Source organism: Lonchura striata, chromosome 11, assembly GCF_050655825.1.
Source record: "Lonchura striata isolate lonStrDom1 chromosome 11, ASM5065582v1, whole genome shotgun sequence".
NCBI lineage: Eukaryota > Metazoa > Chordata > Aves > Passeriformes > Estrildidae > Lonchura > Lonchura striata.
Genome location: NC_140713.1, coordinates 17,644,347 through 17,666,187, shown reverse-complemented (window position 1 = coordinate 17,666,187; position 21,841 = coordinate 17,644,347). Strand labels below are relative to the sequence as shown.

The 21,841-nt window shown below is 43.0% G+C and overlaps 1 protein-coding gene across 4 annotated transcripts; it reads right to left on the bottom strand.

The window, feature by feature from the left end:
- Nucleotides 1-615: 615 nt before the first annotated feature.
- On the bottom strand, nt 616-21,820 carry PDPR (pyruvate dehydrogenase phosphatase regulatory subunit). Of its 4 annotated transcripts, none has more exons than XM_021541088.3 (18): nt 21,385-21,786; nt 20,700-20,999; nt 18,704-18,837; nt 17,633-17,714; nt 17,378-17,541; nt 16,294-16,415; nt 15,361-15,478; nt 14,266-14,415; nt 11,128-11,320; nt 9,200-9,324; nt 7,393-7,548; nt 7,157-7,290; nt 6,622-6,770; nt 5,177-5,289; nt 4,734-4,828; nt 4,041-4,130; nt 3,587-3,769; nt 616-2,687 (listed from the first exon to the last, which is right to left on the bottom strand). In XM_021541088.3, exons 2-18 carry the CDS (start codon nt 20,924-20,926, stop codon nt 2,283-2,285), a joined length of 2,640 nt encoding a protein of 879 aa, XP_021396763.3. In that variant the 5' UTR covers nt 20,927-20,999; nt 21,385-21,786; the 3' UTR covers nt 616-2,282. The 4 variants fall into 4 exon arrangements, with proteins under 4 accessions (XP_021396763.3, XP_085445831.1, XP_085445833.1 ...); XM_085589705.1 differs by having other exon boundaries at nt 1,557-2,687; nt 21,715-21,820; XM_085589707.1 differs by having other exon boundaries at nt 2,109-2,687; nt 20,700-20,996; nt 21,715-21,733.
- Between the last annotated feature and the right edge of the window lie 21 nt (nt 21,821-21,841).

The following is a 21,841-nucleotide window of genomic DNA, read 5'->3' as shown; positions in this document are numbered from 1 at the left end:
GGTTGAATGCCTGTGTCTGTGGATAAGGAAGGTGAAGCAGTGTCCTATAAAACCAACAGAGAAGGACCAAGGTGCTCCCTGGTACACATGTCTAGCATGGGAACAATGGAATCATGGTATCTCTAAGCAGAAAAGAGATGCAAGAAGTAATTATAGAGTTTAAACTGCTATTAGATGCTTTATGAACCTTTCATTTAAGTGATTAATTCTAACATACCAGGCAAAATTTCAGTTCAGAGAGCAATAATAGGGGAATTTGGCAGAAATGACAAGCAGGCGGAATCTCGCCTACAGCAGCTGCAGAGAGTACTCTGGGCTTTTTGAGATCTCAAAAAAGTGCCCCAATGTGGTTACTACTTTTAAAAAGCTGGAAAATTCTGCATGTCAGTTCAGAACTAAGTTTGAAATCCTGGAAGAAGCCACACATTTCAGTGGAACTCACCACAAAGGAATGCATGCTCAGAGAAGTGATATCTACATCCAACCTACTATACCATATGCTCGAATCCTAAATTCCCTTACAGTTTCCTGAACTGGCAGCCACAGACCCAACTGAAGGCACAGCTCAAAGCAACTAAAGCAGCAGTAAACAAACTTAAAACAAGAACCAGGGGAGCTTTTGAGCTCATATTTATATTACTGATGCTCACCATTCAACTGGAAAATAAAGTGTCCAAAAGTGGTTCTAGACCATAGAGAAAGTGTTCACCACAGCTAACGGGGCAGACAACAGTGCAAGGTTGTGTTTGAAGTCCAAAACAGATGCTGAAGCAGAAAGACCATGAGAAGTATGTGGTATCAGAGGCAGGGAAAACATTTAACAGATCTTTTTAAAGTAAATGAAAAGCATCTTGGTTTTTGATTGTGCTCAAAATATGAAGATGATGATGCAAATGTGCACAAGACAACTCAGCATACCCCTATTTCTTCACCATTTATCATCAGTGATTGAACTGGCACATTTTGACACCTGAAGAAGGGGTGAATTTCCAGCTGCACCATCTGGAGTATCTGTATGAGAAGCCAGATGCAAAGAGCAGTGCTGAAGAAAAGCAATTTATAATCCCACTACCATGCTCCCTTCACTCCCTTATTCAACCCCCTTCAGCTGAGGTACTACTGAGAGACAAAGAAGTGCACCAATTTGAGGAGGAAAACAGAAGACAAACTTTTGAGTCCAGCAGGAGCTGCCGAAACATTTTCTCACCACCAGCAGAAAACCCAGGGTTTCTCACACCACAGGTGAGACAAATGCTGTGCCTTTTCCTACAACTTCAAAATAACCACAGGCAACTAAAACAAGGTAATATCCCCTCCTGCTGCTCAAGTTCCCCAAACCAACACAAGTTCTCCATGAACCTTGCCAGATGAGTTTGACCAAGTCGCATAAAGTGAAAGACAATCCCCAAAGAGACTGTATATTGTGCAGCTTAAACAGAAGCAGCATTTCAACACTGCTATTTAACAATAAACACCAACATCTATCCTTGTTAGAAATCAGTATTCTTGCTAATAAAAAAACCCCAACATTCCTTTATAGAAGTGAAATGCACATGTCAATCTTTGACTATATTTATAGAAGGCCATTTACTTTCAGTGACCCCACACAAAAAAGTCCAATCCCACCAACAATGCACTTACCAATGCTACTGTCATCTCAATACTCTGATGTTAAATCTACTCCCTGCTAGGGAAAAGCCAAAGTGGTGGACAAAGGAGGGCAGTGACAGGCTGGACAACACCAAAGCCTGTCTCTAGGCTGTGCTCACATAATGCTTTGTCTCATGCCAGTGAGGTAGCTGATAGTTCCATTGCCGTGTGCACCAGCACACCAACCCCTCTAACACATGGTATGTGGAGAGCAGGGTGAGGTCAGCCACCACCTGAACCACAGGCAGCAAAGACCTGCTGTCCCATGCTTTACGCTGGAGAGGAGAGAGGAAGAGTGCAGTCTTCAGGGATTCACCCCAACCCCTCCCATCAGTAGAAGGCCAGGGCCTTTGGTGGGGTTCACTCCTACACAGGCATCTCTGCATGTTCAGCACTGTGCTTCATCCACTGGGGCACAGGGGACCCTGGCAAGGGTTGAAGGAGGGAGACAGACAGGGTTGGGAAAGCTTGAAAATTAAAGTTTTAAATATACAAAATGTAACACACTGGAAAAAGTTTAAAAGTTGCAAGACAAGAAAGGAAAAGAAAGAAATGTATGAGGTGAGAAAGGGCTGGAAGATGGTGGGAGAAGACTCCAGCCTGGGACAAGGGGCAGGTCTATCTACTCAGCACTACTCCCGCTGGTAGCCACTCAGTTCCACCTCATCCTTGCGGCGCCGCTGTGTGAAGAGGGAGCTGAAGGGATAGAGCTTGGCTTTGGCCTGGAAGCGTTGCCCGGCGATGTCGATCTCGTACTCTCCCTGGTTGATGAAGTCAGTTGTCACCACCAGCTTTTCTCCCGTCTTCTCGTCGAAGTGGTGCACGAAGCCGAGGCAGACGTGGCGCTCCAGGGTGTAGCTGTAGGCACTGCTGGTGGTCTTGCCCACGTAGCGGCCGTTGCGGAAAATGGGCTCCCCCCACCAGGGCCAGAGGTCCATATCCGTGTCATGGTCCTCGAGAATGAACATGGTAAAGCGCTTGTACACCCCGTTCTGCTTCTGTTCCAACAGCACATCCTGGCCAAGAAACTCCATTCCCTGTGGGGAAAAAGGGAGTGGCAGCTGATGTGAGGGACATGAAGTGTGGCAGCTGCTAAGCTGCAGCAGAACAAGTTGCCAACAAGGGCAATTTATGCTTGCAACTTATGCCCTATCAAAATGGGCTGCCTCTATATACAAGAAGCCCAGTTCAGATACTTTTCTATCATGGTTTTGCTTTAGATGTTAAAAAACACAGAAATGTTTGTGAAGCTGGTCTTTAGAAAAATAATTTTAATTTTCACTCTAGTGAAAACCACGTTTCCATTCCAGTTTTTGCAATTTTTCTTGTTCCAGAAGTCTACCCTTCTTTATAAACCAGAGGTAAACTGTAAGTAATATGAAATTTGTATCCTTAGTCACTACATTCTTTTCTTGAGGCAATACAAGCATTTGTTTTGGCTCATGCAAAGATGGAAAAAAGAAAACAAGACAGTGATAGCAACAGCACCTGCTACCACAAAAGCATGATATAACTCTACACTGTTCTACAAACTTCCCTGTTTCATTAAAAATACAGAACACCTGTTACCTGGCGCCTAGTCTCATGTTTAACATAATTAAATGACACCAGGTGCACAGGCTGGCTTTTGTTTCATCAGATTGGGAAAACAGCTTAGAAAAGCAAGAATTCTGAGCATCTGTAAGGTACAGAGCACCTCTGCCACATTGGGCACTACAGAAAATAAGCAATAAGCAGCACCAGGCACAGGTCACTGGGAATGCTGCCCAGGAAGGCAGAAAACAGAATTTTTGTATTTCTAGCAGCCTCCTGAAGTACAAGAATATATGTTACAGCTACTGCACTCAACTCCATAAAATCACATCCATCCGCTTGCCTGGCAACCTTTTAGTCCAGTTCTGCTCTGCCACCAAACCCTGTACAGAAGGTGGTGTACCTTATCCAGCTTGACCTGGAACTCGCGTCCACACTCCATAGGAGTAGTAAAAGCATCCAGATCCTGGCCCCAGAATGCAAAGAACTTCTCAATGCGCAGGCTGCGGAGCGCGTAATAACCGGCGTTCCGAATGCCGTACTTCTGCCCCATGTTCATCACCTCGTTGTACACGTGAAGGGCGTACTGCAACAGAAGGGTGAAACACACACTGGCACCGGGAGAGAGCAGCAGCATCTGGCACCACTAGGCATGTCACTGTCCCCCACCACTGAAGCACAAGAGCTCTGCTCCATTGGAATGCAATATTAAGCAGAAAAACTCCCCCGGTGCCTGCAGGCAGCTTTCCTGTGGTGCAAATCAGACATCTCATCACCTGGAGTCAACTTGGAAAATGTTTCCGATTTATGCATGCAAGCAACTGCTTTAATTAGCTCAGGCTGCAGTGCACTCTTACCTCTATGGGGATATAAAGCACGAAGCCAGGTTCTCCTGTGTGAGTGATACTCATCACACGGATGCCATTAGCATAGCCCACACTCATCTCCTGCAGAATCAGAGGGGGTGAAATCATCCAAACTGGAACACAGCACAGAGACCTAGAAGGAGCACACATCCACACTGCCCAGCCCTCTCTCCCCTTTGCCACCTGCACATACTTGCAACAAATTTATATTTCCAATTTCAAATAGTGATATCACATTACCCAAGCTTGTTAGTCATTTCTTGACACTTGGCAATAAGCCCTGGAACTAGGTCAGGATACAGGTTGTATTCTAGATACAAGACAGAAGCTGAATAGCAACTATCTGTTCAGCCTTTTAACAGGCTGATAGGAGACGATGTCAGAGTCCCCAATCCCAGCTGCCCTTCTGACATAATTGATTATATGAAACATGTCAAGATATCAAATGGTGACAAGTCTATGGTAAGAGGAATACTGAAAACAAATGCATATTCACCTATATATTTAGCAAACACAACCCAAAGACAAGTGGGCCTAGGGAGTTCTTTACCAACCTATTTCAGTAACTGCAGTAAACCTTCCTGTAAATCTTAATTCTCCCCCAATTATCCAAACATTTCTCCTCTCCTCCCATGCATGCTTTGAAAAACCTAGCAGAATGAGAACAGAAGCACAGTTACTCACCTTGCAAAAGAGAGAGGGGAAGTGTTCTGCAGTCATTGGGGCATAGGACAACTCTGACAAGACATCCACAGCACGGGGACCAATCAGATTGAGAGCTAAAGAGGGGAACAAAACAGCGTTAGGATGAGACTGGAGAAATCTTGCCTGGTGTATAACATGCTGTTCCAATTCTGAAGTCTTACTGAACTAATAGGTGTGTTTACATTAAAGAACAGAGGAGAGAATCATTAAACTCTCTCCTGATACTCCACAGTAAAATAATGCTGTCTCCTAGCTCATGGCTTGCCAGAAAAGAGTCTCTGAACTGCTGTTTTCATCCAAATGTTTGGAAAGGAGACTAAATCACAACTCCAGGCACTTTGAACAATTAAATAACATGCAGCAGGAGACACCATTTGTGATTTTGAGCTGTCTGAGGAGGTCTGCTTTTAGTGATTTCTTACCTGTGTACTTCCAGGTCACATCCTCTAGGACCAGGTTGCTGTCATCGGGCAGGTGGTTCTTCAGCCAGGCCCAGCAATGAACTTGTTGGTCAGTGGGGGAAATCATGAAGAAGCTGGAACAGACAAATCAAACCCAAGAAACAATGAAAAAACAACCACAAAGTGAATCAGTTCATTCTTCATTCATAACTACTCGAGCCATTCAGCAGTTTCCAAACTAACAGGAGATCAAAACAAGCTGGTTTGTGAAAACCACAGCTCAAGTCTCTGGATCAATGCCATTACATCTGTCATGAAAAGAAATCCCCCACTTCAAGCATTACCAGTGGTCTGGCAACAAGAAGTGACTAGACGTAGAACACAGGGAATTCTGCAGGAAGTTGACAGAGTATCTCAAAGGTCACAACTGATTTGCAGAAGTGACTTACAGCTCTTCACCACCAGTGATTCTTTTTACTCTGACAGTCGGAGTAGAGATGGTTCACACAGCAATTTCTTGTTTTAGCTGAAGTCTTTTCACACACAATGATGGTTATTGTTAACAGTTTCCAAAAACAGAACTCCACTTGATATGGGAAAATGAACTGCCTGTGTGTGTCTGATACAAACTGTGAGTTAAAGTACATCAACATCTGTAGAAATCACTAGGCACGAAGGGAAGATACTGGTTTCACAGAGAAGACAATACTTTCAAGCAATACATGAATGCAGACAGAAGTGGAAGAGAACTAAAAGCTGTTTCTAGTTGAAAGAGAAGCAACAAAATGCTTTCACACCATATCAGAGTTCCAACATCATACCAGTACAGTTTTCACTGTTTTCTATGTTTTCACATAGAAAATCATCCAGAAGAATAAATCCAACACTCAGCTGGATTTATATACACAGCCATGGCTATTAAGTTCTTAAAAATGAGAAAGCTTTTCATCGGATGCCAAAGAGAGCCCAAACTAGTGAGTCTAAGGCTAAAATCCTGTGATCATGTCAGCTTGCATGAAAGAGCACAAAGAATGATAAAAGACTGCAGAACTGAGAATTATACTGCAACGAAAATTGAAATAATCAAAAAGTAGTATTTTCAATGTGCAATTCCAATAAGGACATTGGTCAGGAGTTAGTTTACACTTTAAATGGTTACCTAAACTAATAAACTCCAGTGACTGCTAAAAAAAAATTGTATCTCAATTAAGAAATTAAACATCTAAAGCTCCAACATTTTGAGGAAATCTATGTTCATCTGCAATCCTGATAAAAGGCTTATTTTCCCCAATGTTTTTAAGTTCAGAAGCCCCCTTTCACTTGAGTTACTGTATTAGGAATACTACTGGAGGAGTGAGACTTTTTTAGTTCAGGGTGGTGACAAAAGTTTATGGTCTTGATGAAAAAGCCCTTAAAGGCTCAAACAACAAAAGGGTGACTGCTAAAGATGCTGTCTGCACACCCACCTGCGCTTGCTGAGCCGGGCTATGCTGCAGTCATTCTCATAGCCTCCATTCTCATTAAGCATTCCTGTATGCACAACATGCCCAACTGGCACATCCAGGTCATTCGCAAAGAGATACTGCAGACTCTCCAGGGCCTGGTCTCCGGTGGACTACATGAATCAAAAGGAAGAGAAAGTCAGACAAGCTGCCTGAGCAAAACAAATCCACTGGGGCAGCTTAAGATCGCATCAACATCCTGGCCCAAATTATTTCAATTTGTGATGATCGTGACACTGACGTCTTGAGCGTAACAGGATATAACAGTGCCACAGTGCCTGAGGTCAAATTCTATGTATAGACTAAGCTGATATTTCTATAAACTGGGCCCCTGACAGACAAAACCCAATCTGTGCTATATACTGTGGTACAACCTGAATTTAGCTATACAGTGTGACTTCCTCTATCTGTTCTCAACAGGAGACAGAGTTTTTTGCAAAAGCAGGCAATAATAAGCTAAAGGTCACCTTTGCCAGGTGGGCCCTTCCTAGGTACTTACACTTATTTCAAACTTGGTAAAAGATGACATGTCAATAACACAAACTGCTTCCTTACAGCACTTGACTTCAGAACCCACAATATCAAACCAGTCTGGTTTGTAAAAGGTTTTGCTGTGATCCAAATCCAGCAGATCTAATACAAAGAAAAATCAAAGGAAAAATTAATATACTGTATGAATTAAGACCTTACATAGACCAATTGGGAAGCACTAGGCAGAGGAAAATATGATCTCACCATTCCCAGGTGGGACAAAATACTTGACTCTCTCAAATCCATGCTTCTCCATCCACCTGGCTCCCTGCGCGTCCAGGCGGTCGTACAGAGGTGAAGTGCGCAGCTGCCTGCCAGTCTGGAAGTCCCAGCGGGGCACTTTCAGATCATACATGAGGGCTGCAGTGGTCATAAAGATCCTTTATTAGGCAAAGTGATTATCTAAACTTTTCTTCCAGATTATCAGTATTTATTAATATCTGAACCAGCAATAAAAACTCCCTCAAAACAGCTCCAACCTTCCTTTTCTTGCTTTTGAAAATCCACTAATCTATTTTGATCCATTTATAGCTCTTCAAAATAAGAGTAATAATATTTGCACAAAACACTTATATTTATAGATATTTATGGTCTCATGATAATTCTGCTAGATAACAAAAACTCTCATTTTTCATGAAGTCATGCTGACTAGTATTAATTATGCAGGATTCTTCCCTGGCACTGCACTGTATCTGATATTTTGACAAAGCTAATGCTGGGGTGGCAGCCCACAGCTACAGGGACCATCTCATTTGCCTTCTTAAATACTGGCAATTCAGCCTTTTGTAATCACTGAAGCTTTTCCAAATGGCTTCTCTATTGGTTCAGCTACTATAGAATATTTTCATTTAGAAAACAAGTTACCTGAATAAACATTAAGCATCCTTCTTAATTATCAGTGGAGAGTAATAACTTAAGGATGCTTGAATACTACTTTATAAATGTTAAGATTTTACCTCAGTCAGAAACTGCTTAGAATTGTAGATAAGCCAACTAATTCTTACTGAACACTTCCATAATTTCTGCCTCATAGCTAACAATTTAATGAATTTACTGGCAAGATCTCAAATTGGTACTCATGAAGGACAGGGTATAGGGAAGACTAGATTAGAATGGGAACATAACACTTTAAAAATGGAATACATTTCTCACTCTGTAAAAACTAGAGGGATTCTGCAGCTATCAGAACTGAGGTTTGTACTGGAAAGCAACTGCAGACTAATGCCCAGAGTATAAAGTGTTTTTTTCTTGGAAGAAGGTCAAAGCGGCATAAGGTTTTTATTCCCCAGATATAGCAGGGCTAAGACGTTTACCCAGCTTCTCTGCTTTCACCCAAACATATGTTTTTAGTTTAAACTTGGTATTCAAGTAATTGTTCCTGTTATGCAACTTGTGGAGCACTTCGTACTTCTATTTCAAATTTGAAAATAAGTCATCCACATTATTCAGACAATATGACAGATATTCAAACAACAGGAGGAAACAAAGCATGGCTTTAGACAAGAAAAATGGCATCTCTAATCTATTCTGCAAGGTATTTATCGCAAACTTTGACAGGAGAAAGCAGTATGTCTATGAAGACTTCCTGAATTATGCAAGATAACTGGGTCATCCAGCCGTAAGTTGGAAGTGAAGGTACCTCCGTGCCCTAATGATGTGCAAAGAATAACAATCTTTGGAGACAGTGTAACATTCCCGGTTAAGACTTGGCACTGCTTTTTTAGGCTGGAGCCCCTACAGAGATACATAAAAATTTCCTTACATCAGAGGCAAAGCACAAAAATAGCAGAGAGCAAGGTACCAACAGTATTGTTTTAGAAAAGTTAATAAGAATGCTGGCAAACAAAAAACCCCTCATCCTTTCCTTTCTCCTGGAAAAGGGCTATATTGCCATGAAGGAGGTCAGAAAGAAGGAAAATGCTTGTCAGAGTGATAGTAGAGAAGAGACAGTGCAGCAAAGGGCAAAATCTTGGACAGCCTGGCCAGAGCTAAACGCAGAGACCTCACTTACGCATGACTTCCATCACACGGTGACGGAGGAAAGTGCGACTGCTCTGAAGGGTTCCAAAACGCTTCAGATCCAAGGGCCAGACATTTTCTGACGGATACCCATTTACTATCCACTCTGCCAGGTACCTGATGGAAGAAATAAAGACAGACTGAGATATCAGCCAATGTTTTAAGGGAAAAGTGTAGCTTTGAAGTAAGAAGGAAAGCAGTTCGGACTTGAGAATTTCTTATAATAGCGAGAGAGAAGACATGTAACATGGTATTCTAAACACTAGCAGAATCTATAGTTTCCCTATATAAAATGCATTCACAGATTTCCAAATTATTAATTGCCCATTAGGATGAAGCATACAGGGTAGCACAAAGTTCAGGACATGTGCTAAAATGAAGCCAGAGCCTGGACAGGTAACCTAGCTGACACAGTGTCAAATGCTCAGGTTCTGATATAAAAGGAGGTTGAAATACATTTCAGATGGAGTTGAATGCTTCTGCTTTCTCATTTCTCATTGCCTGGTGTAGGCTCAGCCACAAACTGCCAGTGACAGCATTCATTTAGCACGAGGTACCAGCCAAATTATATCTATCAACACTTCCAGCAGTGAAGGAGGAAGGCATTCTCCAGAACTAATGGACACAGGCAACTCAGAATTTAGCAGAGAAGAAGGTTCTGTTCACAGCCAGCAGACAACAAAACAAAGGGGTTTGGAACTGATCATGAAAAGTTACATTAGCAAGCTAAGCTGTTTATTTTGGGGCTGTAGCAACAAATGAACAAACAGTGCTTTTACCTTCAGAAATTAATTTGATTCTGAAGAGAACCTCACTGAAAAGTTTCTCTGTATTTCATGTGACAACAAAAAATAATTATGAGCTCTTTCTCTAGTGAGTTAAATTATTAGACAATGGATGTAAACTAGTGGAGACAAAGGCAGATACTAACACCAGCATAAAAAACGAGCAGTTTTTCAAGAAGGCTGTGTGGCAGAAGGAATGTTCAGTCACCAAAACTAAATGGCAATCACAGGGAGAAATGATCGTTCAGCAACTTTGCTGCTGAGATCACACTTACATGCCTGTCTAAGAATCTGCACTAACACAGGAACTGGATTTTACTGGGAAATTATTACACCCCTATCTTACTGTAGGGGACAGTCTAAAACTAATGTCAGCACTGGCATCACATATATATGGTGTTTCATCAGCAACAGATTCACACTGCTTTCAGAGGAATTAATTGCTGTAGCAACTTAAATGATATAAAGACTTCAATCAAATGATAAAGGAGATAATGAAGCATGGGAGATGAGGGAATATATGCTTTGCTAGCTTTTATCTCTTTGTGGTAGTTTAAAAAAAAACATACCAGTTATAGAATCATAGAATCACAGAATATCCTGAGTTGGAATGGACTCACAAGTATCACTGAGTCCAAGTCCTGGCCCTGGACAGGATAACCCCAAGAATCACACCAGGTGCCTGAGACCATTGTCCAAACGCATCTTAAACTCTGGCAGGCTTGATGCTGTGACCACTTTCCTGGGCAGCTTGTTCCAGTGCGGTGGTGTGTCTTTACATTCCAGTATCCAACCACCCTCTGGGTGAAGAACCTTTTCCTAATATCCAACCTAAACCTCCTCTGACATAGCTTTAACAAAGCTTACTTGATCCCCAGCTGCTCAGGGAGACGTGATGCCAGAGGAGAGGTGTGCAGGACAGGAGAAGAATCCAACACAGGTTTGAAAGGCACACTGGAGAACATAATCAGAAAACAGCAACTGCTCCTCTCCTTCTCTCAAGTCAGAAACGAAAGAGGAGTTGTTGTCAGAGGAGATGACAAATACCAACCACAACATTCTACACAGGAGGATCATCTGAGCAGTCTGTTGGCTAAAGCCTTGCTTACACACACAACAATGATAGACCACTTACTTGCCTGCTCCCCCACCATACGAGATGCCACCTGAGTTCATGCCAGCCAGAACGAAGTAGCCTCGTGCAGTGGGCGACTCTCCCATGATGCATCGCATGTCTGGGGTGAAGGACTCTGGGCAATTCACCAACTGCATGATCTGCAGAGCCTCCAAACCTGGCATCCTGCGCAGGAGGGCACCCAGAAGTGGCCCTAGGACCCAAGACAATAAAGAGAAAAATAGTCTCAACACATTTCAGCTGCTTTAGGTGGGAAGTGCTTCCATGCTTTGATATAGTCACGGGAGAAATGGTTTACTTGCTGGAATCACACTACTTAAAATGGATCACACAGCATACAATAAAAGCAGCCATATTGATCCAGACCAAGAGTTCAGTATACTTTCAACAGTGCAAGAGCACTGTTCAGTTTTGTTTGGGAAATAGGAACAGACATCAATAGCTAAATAGTGAGGAGTACGAACAGGCAAATGTATGGGATGCTTGTCACATGCACTCTGCAAACCTCCACCTACCATCAGCTCAGAGGACTTCCTAAAAATTTGGTATCTTTTTCTGTATTTAGAAACTTGTAAATTGGTCTCTCTTTTAAGTACTAGACCATTCCTTCCCAGCCTCATGAAAAGTCCAACAGACAAGGAGTTCCATCTGTTAAAATCTGTTGTATGAGGAATCACTGCCTTTTGTTTTAAAGTTCACACTCAATTTCTTTTTATGCTTCCCAGCATAGAAGAGACAGTGGTCACGAATCCCCCTTCCAGCCTATCTCATTCCAGAATCTATAGACCTCTGTTTACTTCCCTTCTGTCATCTCCTTTCCCCAGCCCACTCAGTCACACCATTCCTGGAAACTATTCCAAACTTTGATCAGTCTCTTGCTGCTCTTCCACCAGACCTTCTCCAGTCCTATGATACCCTCTGGAAACAGGAAGCCTAGAACAAGAACTAGCATCTGGCAAAACAAGGATTTAGTGTTGCATAATGAAGTGTGTTTTCTGCTCCTTTCCCAGTAATTCCTAACTTGTCTTTTGCTTTGACCGCTGCTGCACTGATGTCTTCACAGAACTAACACAAGCCCCCAAGGTCTGTTCAAAGCCCATCATATCACATGGTGAAAACAAGACCATCCCCACACACACCCATGCATTTGCGTCACTTCACATTTATCCTCATTGAATTTCCTCACTGCTTCATTGCCCAGTCACGCTGGAAAAGTCCTTTGGCAGCTCTTCACAGTTTGACATTTGAGAGTGTTAATAAACGGGTAAGATATCTACTTGGCTTTTGTTGCCCAAAAGTTACCTCTGCTTAGTACTCCAGATAAAAGCCCTCAAGACTCAGCCCTAGGAATACTCCTGAGCTTAATGCACAAGCAGTAAAATAATCAGATTTCACATTACCGAAGAAGCTAAAACAGAACTGACCCGTTCTTTCTCTTCCCTCTCTCAAGCATTACAATTCCAGAATGAGAGGCTGGTGTTACAGGCTATTTTTCTATTGATAAAAAGAGAGATCAGTGCTAGATTTGTTCTCATACCCAGTCCAATTTAAGCAATTCCACAGACTATTTTAAAATCAAAAGGTGTTCCAACGACAAAGATCAAAGCAGTAATACAAGCGCTCAAACCCCAGGAACTGCAGCCCTAGAAAAGGATCAAATACTGCCTGAGTTAGCTCTGACTCTGCTCAACTGTTCAGCACATTTGACCAGATAAAAGGGCAAAGCTGGAACATAGCATGCAGCTGCTTCAGAAGCTTGGGCAATCTGGGGGTACCAGCAAGCAGTGCCTTTTCATTTTATTCAAATGAAAACCAAAAATGAAGTGGGTGCAGAGCTTGAGCAACTCATTACTGAAGCTAATATCTTCATGCAAGTCTTTAGGCATCTAGGGATCTAAAAACCTTTAACATATGCCAACACAAAACAGCACCCCATCCTGGCTTCACCCCCTGGAGTTTAAACTTACTGTATCAGTATGGTGTCTCTCAGAAATCAAAGTAAAATTATTTGATTTAACTTGAAGCACAGCTGGAAGAACATACTATGACTGCAGAAAGAAATCAGTGAAATTCCATCCATGCCTAGGGTTCCAGCGGCATCCAAGGGATGCAGAGAACTCTGATATAAGGGAAAGCTAAATTCCTGAATATAAGGCAAGTTTGAAGATGAGAGGGCACATACCAACTTACTAGGCATCAAAGAAGCAGGAGTGTTGGAGAAGAAAGGGACTCACAGACCATGTGAGTCCATTTCTCTCTTTCCTAGAGAAAAAGCCCTCCATGTAAAAATACATGCAGAATATAAAATCAGAATCAAATAAAATGGGAAGAGAAAGACTGAACAGTTGGAATATAATGAACCACTGTCAATGGTAGGATGAAGTCTGGGAAGCCACAATTCCAACTTCTGTCCTCAAAGCAATTGCCACTGATAGAAATGCACTAGTCAGTTCCTGATGAAGAGAGCTGCAGAAACAAAATACCACAGCTATGTGGCAGGTCAACAGTGTTGATCTACTGTGTCACAAGAGGAGCAGCATATGGCACTGACAGTCAAAAATCAACTGAAATGGAAGAGCTGTGCTGGGAAGCTGATGTAGTACCTTGCTGCTCTGGAGGAAGGCAATACGTGCTAAGGATTAGTGGGTGTTTTTAAACATAACACAGATATCACAGAATCACAGAATCCTGAAATGGTTTAGGTTGGAAGGGATTTTAAAGCTCATCTCATTCCAACCCCAGCATGGTGGGGACACCTTCCATTAGACCAGGTTGCTCCAAGTCCCAACCTGACCTTGAACACTGAGCAACTTGTGCCAGTGCCCTGTCACTCTCACAGGGAAAAATTTCCTCCTACTATCTTATCTAATTCTGCCCTCTGTCATTTGGAAGCCATTCCCCCTTGTTCTAGCACTCCTTGTCAAAAGTTTCTCTCCAGCTCTCCTGTAGGCTCCCTTCAGGTACTGCAGCCCTTGGTAAAGGTTTTTTCAGCAAATTACTAAAAAATGAAGAGATGAGTGAATTTGAGAGAACATTAATATTTCCTACAGATCAATGACAGCTTGCACTGTCATGAACTCTGCCTTCTGCTGGAGGTATATGTTTCACTGCTGTGGGAACCTTTCTTCTTTAACATACCAAAATGATCCCAGTCTTCTTGAAGGTTCTGGATCTCCAGCTGGTTCCGCCCCTCTGTGAAGAGAGGTTTGGGGTTCTTCTCAAAGCCTCCTGAGAGGATGCCGCCCTGCCAGTTGCGTATATAGATCCTGCCGTCAGGGTCCACAATAGCTGCAGAGGGAAGAAAAGAGGTGAGCAGGGAATTGAGAGAAGGGATTTGTAACAGATCCAGCTTACTGCAGGCCACCAGCACAAAAAAGGAGGGCAGCACTGGGGTTAGGACAAGCAGTCAGGATTGGATTGCTCCTTCCACTGGTAGTGTGTCACCTTGAAGTATTTATGTTACTCCACCTGACATGCTCCACAGCGATTTTTGCCATGTACAGAAAAGCTGAGAATACATGTATGTGAATATATACATATGTATACATATGTATCTACACACAGGGGTTTTAATTAGTCAAATCAAAGTGAAGCACTTGGACTCCATCCAGAGATCTCAATTCTCTGGACAGTGTATACATTACTCACTAGAAGCAGAAAATCTTGCTAACAACTGAAAGTAAATAAGTAAAGCTTTCTACTTCTCAACCACAGTTTTCAAACACAAAGTCTTTTTTTTAAGAGATCCAAAAGCCAGAACATGGGGAGGAGCAATTACTTCAAGTTTTGGTTGCCCCTACAGCTCATAGACATGTAAATGCCACTGTAAAGCTTTAGCTTCAGTTGGAGAAAAGGAATAGATGGGCCACTTGGGGCCAGCAGCCTGCAAGGAAAACATAGCGAAGACTAGCATGCTCTCCAGCCCAAAAATGCAACAATCCAAGACTCAGACACAACTACTACTCGAGCTAGAGTCGAGGTCATTCTCCTGCTAAGTTGATGAACTCTCTCAAAGTCATTTTCTGCAAGAAAAGCTTTCCCAAGAGTAAAGAAAGATATTCTTTCTACCACTGAAAAAGGATATTCAAAGCAATTCAGAGAGAAGGACTTCACAATCCCAAATGAGCTGAGGACCAATAGCCTGACATTGGCCTTTTTGTCACAAAATACAGGTCACCTTGGAAAGCAGGTATAATTCATGAAGAGAAGTGAGAAGAGCTGAGGAGTCCTTACTTGGTAAGCTGCTTGACACAGGCTCCTGCAAAGGATGTGTCAGGAGGTAGAAGTGTTCACACGCATGGACTGGGATATGGACTGGTTCTTCCCCAGAGTGGCCCAACTCATAGGCCCACTGAAATCAAAAAAATTCAGGTCAGAATGGAAAAGAAAAAAAAACAGCTTCAGGAAAAGAGCAGGACATAAGCACCTCTCTGATTTTTCTTTCATAAAATACCAAGATTTTGTTCAGACCCCAGGACATTAAACAGACACGATTTTTTTCTCTTTTCTTAGAATTTGAACTGTTTTGGATAAAGACTGTTTTTCTGTTCCTAACATGATAACTAGAAAAGTGGGGCCCTATCTCAAAACTAAGAAGTACCGGTTTACAAAACAAAAGCAAAATAAGATTTGTAGACCAAAGTCAGTACTAGGTTCAGCACCTAGAAGCAGAATAGTCAGCATTTAAGTGCCTGAACTAAGACCCTTTACTAACTAGAGTGACAGCTGCTAGCTGAGAAACTGCAATTGTCAGGTGTATTTTCTAGTAGAGAAGACATACACTAAGGAGTAAAAGCAAACAAATTTTTCGAGAGGGAAGTGAGAGAAAAGGGGCTGTCTCCCTAACAGCCAAAGCAAAGTTCTTCCTGTCAGAAGAGTGAACCTCCCAGAAGAGAGACCATGGACAGGGCCGTACCAACAAGCTACAGCTGCACCCAGGTTTGGTGCACAGAAAATGGCAAGCACTGCTTTTCCTCCTTCACTCCTCCTTATCCTGCTGGGATAAGCTAATGAGTAACATGATTTGATTTACTCCAGCAAACCAAGCCAATGCACAAACCATTAAAAAATCCAAAAGGAAAAAAAAAAAAAAAAAAAAAAATAGAGGGAAGTGCACATATTCTTAAGGAACAGAAACAAGAAAAAAAAAAAATTAAACAATTCAACCTGGCCCGCACAGTTGACGAAGTACTCGCACTGAATCCGCCCTCTGTCAGTCTCAACTCCAGTCACTCGACCCTTCTGGATTGTGACATGACTGACACTCGTCCGCTCGTGAATCTGGACACCTGGAATGGATCAGAGAGTCACTACACCATGAGCCTTCTTTCTAATGTGTCAGACTGTTAGCTTTAAACCCTTATGCTCAACTGAAATGCTTACTTTCTCTTGGAGACTAAATTTTTCTTGACCCAGTAATTCTTAAGCAAAACCCTATTATTTGTAAAACATCATATTTACAATTTATATAGGCTGAGACTGAGAAGAGCTACAGATTTTTTTTCTCCCCATGTGACAATCTGGGTGATAAATAGATGCCCAGTATCAACAAAAAAAGTCTCAGCTATGGACTTCTTTCTATTACAAATCCTTTATGCAACAAACTTGTAGTTCAGATGGCATGACTAGTTTTCTTATGGGAAATAAGTAATTTTGTGGGAAAAAAATCAATACACAGTATTCAGTCAATCTGGGCCAAAAGAAACTGAGAGGTATCTTTCTAAGCAGCTTCTTCTGATCTGATGAACTTTCATCCTCAATGACCTTTATTTCCTGTCACCTTATTTAACCTTTCCCCTACTTTTAAACCACACACTGATCGAACAGCATTTATTAATACACTTCCAAACCCATTTCCAAAGCATACGTGCTCGATTAAATACTCCACAAGGCTCAACTACTCTTTCATTTGTAGGTAATTAACTATTTTGATGTGTAATTATGAATCAATTCTAGGAAGGAAAGGGTGTGTGCTTTTTCAGAGAAATACATAACCACTAAGGGCAACAAACAGTGTAAATATGTAACCATTAAGGACAACAAACAGGTGCTTGAACTATCCCAGGAAACCTGTAAACATTCAGTATGTAAAAAATCCAACTTGTTTTTTCAGAAATAAACAGGTTTAAAGAATCTGAACTTCACAGAACTAACAGAATTTTGGTTTTCAGTGCTCAGTTAGAACATCAAAAGAGATGCAGAACTTAGCTATCATGCAGGAGAGCACTCTGTAGATAGAAAAAGCTCCTACCATTCCGTGAGGCAGCGGTTGCCAGAGCCAGACTCACATTGGCAGACGACACGAGTGCATCTTCTGGCAAATACATGGCCCCCACAAGGTCATGGATGTTGATCAGTGGGTGGAGCTGTAACACTTTCTTTGGGCTGATAATTTCACATGGTATTCCCATTACACTGCCACAGAACATAAGAAACACCATGTCATTTGTCTTGCAGGAGAGCTGATGCACACTGAAGCTGAGTTGCATTTCCTGCTCATACGTACTTCAGCGATGAAGCAATGCGCTTCAGAGAGATCAGTCGGTCCTGAGTCTGAGCCAGTGAAATAGAGCCTGTCTTCATGTACCCTATGACAATGACCAAAGTCAAGTCAGATTTGGACAGGATCTTGAATTCCTTTCCATCTCAGACTCACTGTTTTAATATAATTGCAGACTTGTTGCTTCCACTACTCAGGAGCCTGAAAATCTCACATCCTCAAATAACTTTAAACACTTACAAGCTAGTAATTAGAAAGTGCATGAGCCAACTTTTTAAAAAAGCAATTTTAAATTGTGTTCTCTTTCTACTTCATATACTCCTATTTATAAAAAAAAACCCTGAATTTTAAACATGATAGCTATTAAAAGAGAGAGAAGTTAAAAGGGATCTAATGACTACTCAGAAGAATAAAACTTCAACAACTAAAAGCAGATATTATGTCACTTCAACACCTGCACTAAATTAGTATTCATCTTAATTGCAGGCATAGTTATGAATCTCTATAGAGGTATTCATTTGTCTGACATACATGACAAGCTCTTGTCAGAAAAAAACTGAGTGACCAATTTCTTCCTATCAGGTACATGCTCAGACATTTTGGAGGGATAGGGAGAATTTCAACATAATCTTTTCTTGTTATTTCCAGGGTTAGACTGCAGTAAGAGGCACAGCTTTGCCTATGCTTCAGTGCTCCTGTTAACCACATTTTCTTTTTGAGACGTAAATCAGTGCACAGAAGAGGCCAACTTGCTCCAGTCATTGCAGTATTATTTTTCATGTCCTTGTGAAAATTCTCATGTCTGCCCAAGTTACAGACAACATGCAAACTGTCACAATTTGCAGGTAGTCTGCCTTCAGTTTGCCCATCTGATAGTTTTCTCCCTGTTCTTCACGATTCACACTAGTGACATCACTTTGCATCTGCTTGGGTCCATATGTATTGTTTTAGAACAGGACTTTCAAGCCTTAAGACACTGTAAAATGCAGTCAGTGTGGTTTTATTATTTATTCACACATATTTCAGCAACAGTACTACAGTTTCCCAAAGATTACTCCATGATGACACTTTCAGTACCTGTTTGCACTCCTGTCTCCTGTTCCAGCTGCTGGTAGAGCTTGTTTGAATAGTGTGCCATCTTCAGCTCTATGGACACAAGCCTGGCTGTGCTCACAATGCCAGCACAGAAACGAGTGGTGCCAGCAGCCAACCTGCAGGAGAAGGTGCAGAGAAGGGCCTCATGCAGCTGCCAGGTACACACTCCACATCAGGCTGCTCCAGCAGCTCCACTAGCAGCACAAACCACACAGCAACTTCTCCCCCAAACACATCAAAACAACACTTTAAGGTGGATGATGCAGGGCTGACACAATCTCTAGAATGATATTCCTTTTGCTCACTTTTGAAAACACATTGCATTCTAAGACAATTTCTCTTTAACAAGTCCGAAACACTGACATTTTTCAATGAAAGCATTTTATGTAAAAAAAATCTAAGATTCAGCTGGGTAAGGAATATTTGCTACACCCCTACTCAACAACAACCCAAAGAGCCGAAGCACAGTCTTGCCATGCTGTACTCCTCATAAGACATTTCTGCTACTGCAATATTCCTCCTTCTCCTTGAGCATGCACAGACTGAACCTACACAGCATCTTAATTCATCTTTAATGGGCTGCTCAAACCCTACTCCAAGCTAGAAAAAAGAACATTCCCTTGCAAACACAGCCCAGCACCCCAATTTGCTCAGAAGGACTCCACTCACAAGGTCTCATATGAGAATACCAAATTTCTTTTCTTTGCAGCTAGAAAGAACCTGCTGCTTCCCAGTCACACAAACTGCAGGAACCACAGCTAATTATTCCTGAAGGCAGTATCAGGTGGGAAGCTCTAGATGATAGATATACAGTCCAGCACCTATTCAGGGCATTGGAAGCTGCTACAATAAACACCTCTTCAAACCCTAAAGTTTCAGTGGTGTCTCATGCACAGGATCCCCAGACTGCTTCATAAAAATACCATGAACAAACCTCAGAAACAGACATCTAAAACAACAGGGGAAATGTTGAGATGCACAGCTTTCAACAGGAACTCTGTGCTCCGCTAGAGATCTCACCAAACACAATGAGGGCACTTATGCTCAGCCAGATCATAACAGCCTTGGCTATTTTACAGAGGCACTAAATCCTCCAACTAAGTGGATAATCTGAGCATTTCACCAGCTTACAGGGCGATGTTTTAGTGATGTCTCCTTATAACCTCTTGCAATCTCTGGAGCTTTGCTGGCTGTGTAATGCTTCAGACACACAGAGCATCTGCTCTGAGAGGTCAACAGGCTGTAGGAGTAATGTGGATTTTTGGTTCTTTTAAAATGGTCCATCACCTTTGCCAGTTGCATTGTTTTACATGATCACCTGTGATTACAGCAGATCAGCTAGATATCTCCCAAAGGAACTGTGGTGCATGGAAAACCCACACCAGAGTAGTTTTCCTGATGGGAACTGCAGTGCATGCAGGATGCTCACTGGAGCCCAGTACTGATCACACCCCCATGCTTCTCAGGGCACTATGGAGAGGTAGAAGACCCTGGAGTGCAGGAGTGAAGCTGACAAAAAAAAGGTGACATTTTAATGCTTGCTTTTTGTTTCTCACTACCTGAATCCATTGTGACTGTCATGAAATAAAGTAATTATTTTAAATTAATTCTCCCTAGGCTAAGTCTGTTTTGCTCATCGCAGTATAATCTCCATATCTTTATCCTAAGTTTTCTTGGCTTACTTTCTCTCTGTCTTGCAGAGGGAAATGGCATAGCTGCATGGGAGTCGGGCCCTGAGCCACAGCTACCCCACCACAATCGCACAAGGGATACTCTTCACCTTGCAGAGCAGCCCTGTGCTTGGGAAGGGCAGTAAGTGTTGTTAGTAATGTTCTGTATAACCTTATTTCCCCCAGGGAAAAGGCTATTTCCAGGTCTCCACTTTAGTTCAGGTGAAGAGATAGAAATAATATATAACAGCAGATACTATTCTGCATAGAAGTCTCATTTTGTTGGGTTTTTAACCAGAAATCCTTACCTGCCCTGCTCAAGCAAGACTATATCCTTAAAGCCCATCTTGGAAAGGTGATAGGCCACAGAGGTGCCTGTGATTCCACCACCACAGATGACAACCTGTGCCTGTGCTGGCAGGGAAACCGGCTGAGGCTCTGCTGTAGTGGAGGTACTTCGCTGGGAGCTGGTCATTCTCCTCCATTTCGGGTGAGCTGCCCGCCACTGGATATCGGACAGCAATCTGAGGAACATCCCGGCAGCTCTTTGTCACTTCTCCTAAAGCACCACCTAGATGTGTTCAGATGTTACTTCAGCACCACTCCTTCTAGGAAGGAAAAGATGAGACTCACATTACCACTTATCTTATTACACACGAGGCTGGCAGAAGGAGACATCACGTGGTGGGCCGGGTATAAGTGGACATGAGAAAGCTGATGAGCAAACAAACAGGAGGGCAGCTACTCCTGAAACAACAACCTTGCCGTTTTCAACTTAGATCATGAAACTGGAACAGAGCATTACACCTTTGGTTTTGACACTGCAACTTGACAATGAGCGAAAAACCAGACGAAAGGTGGAAAAGCTCTCACACCAGTGACAAGGAGAACTGAAACGGCCATCAGGCACAGATCATGCTCTGGAATGCTTCCGAAAGCCAGAAGTAATTAGGGCACAAATAAACTTGATTATTAACGCTGCCAGGCATTTACCTGAAGAAGGAAACGAAGTCTGTGGTCAGAGTAACTGGCACAGGGCACCGGAGAGGCCCCTCCGGGAACAGCTTTGCCACAAGCTTTACCAGGGCCTGGCTGCGGCAGCTCCCCAGCAGCACCGGAGGTTCTCCCGCCCGCAGCCTCCGGTGCGTGCCGGGAGCCCGAGGGACGGGGGCGTCAGGGCGCGGGGTGTCAGGGAACGCCGGGCCGAGGAGCCTCCGTTTCGGCCTGCTCGCCCCCGACCCCGCGCTGCGGGGCGGCCGGGAGGGGAATGAGGGCGCGGAGCGGCCGCGGCGGGGTCGCGGAGCGGGGCCGGGGCCGGCTCACCTGGGGCAGAGGGAGGCCGGCCTGACCTTCCGCGCTTTACGGCCGCGGCCGCCGCGCGACAGCCGCCCCTGCGCGTGCGTCACCCGCCCCGCCCGGGGGCGTGGCCGAGCGAGGCCCCGCCCGTCCC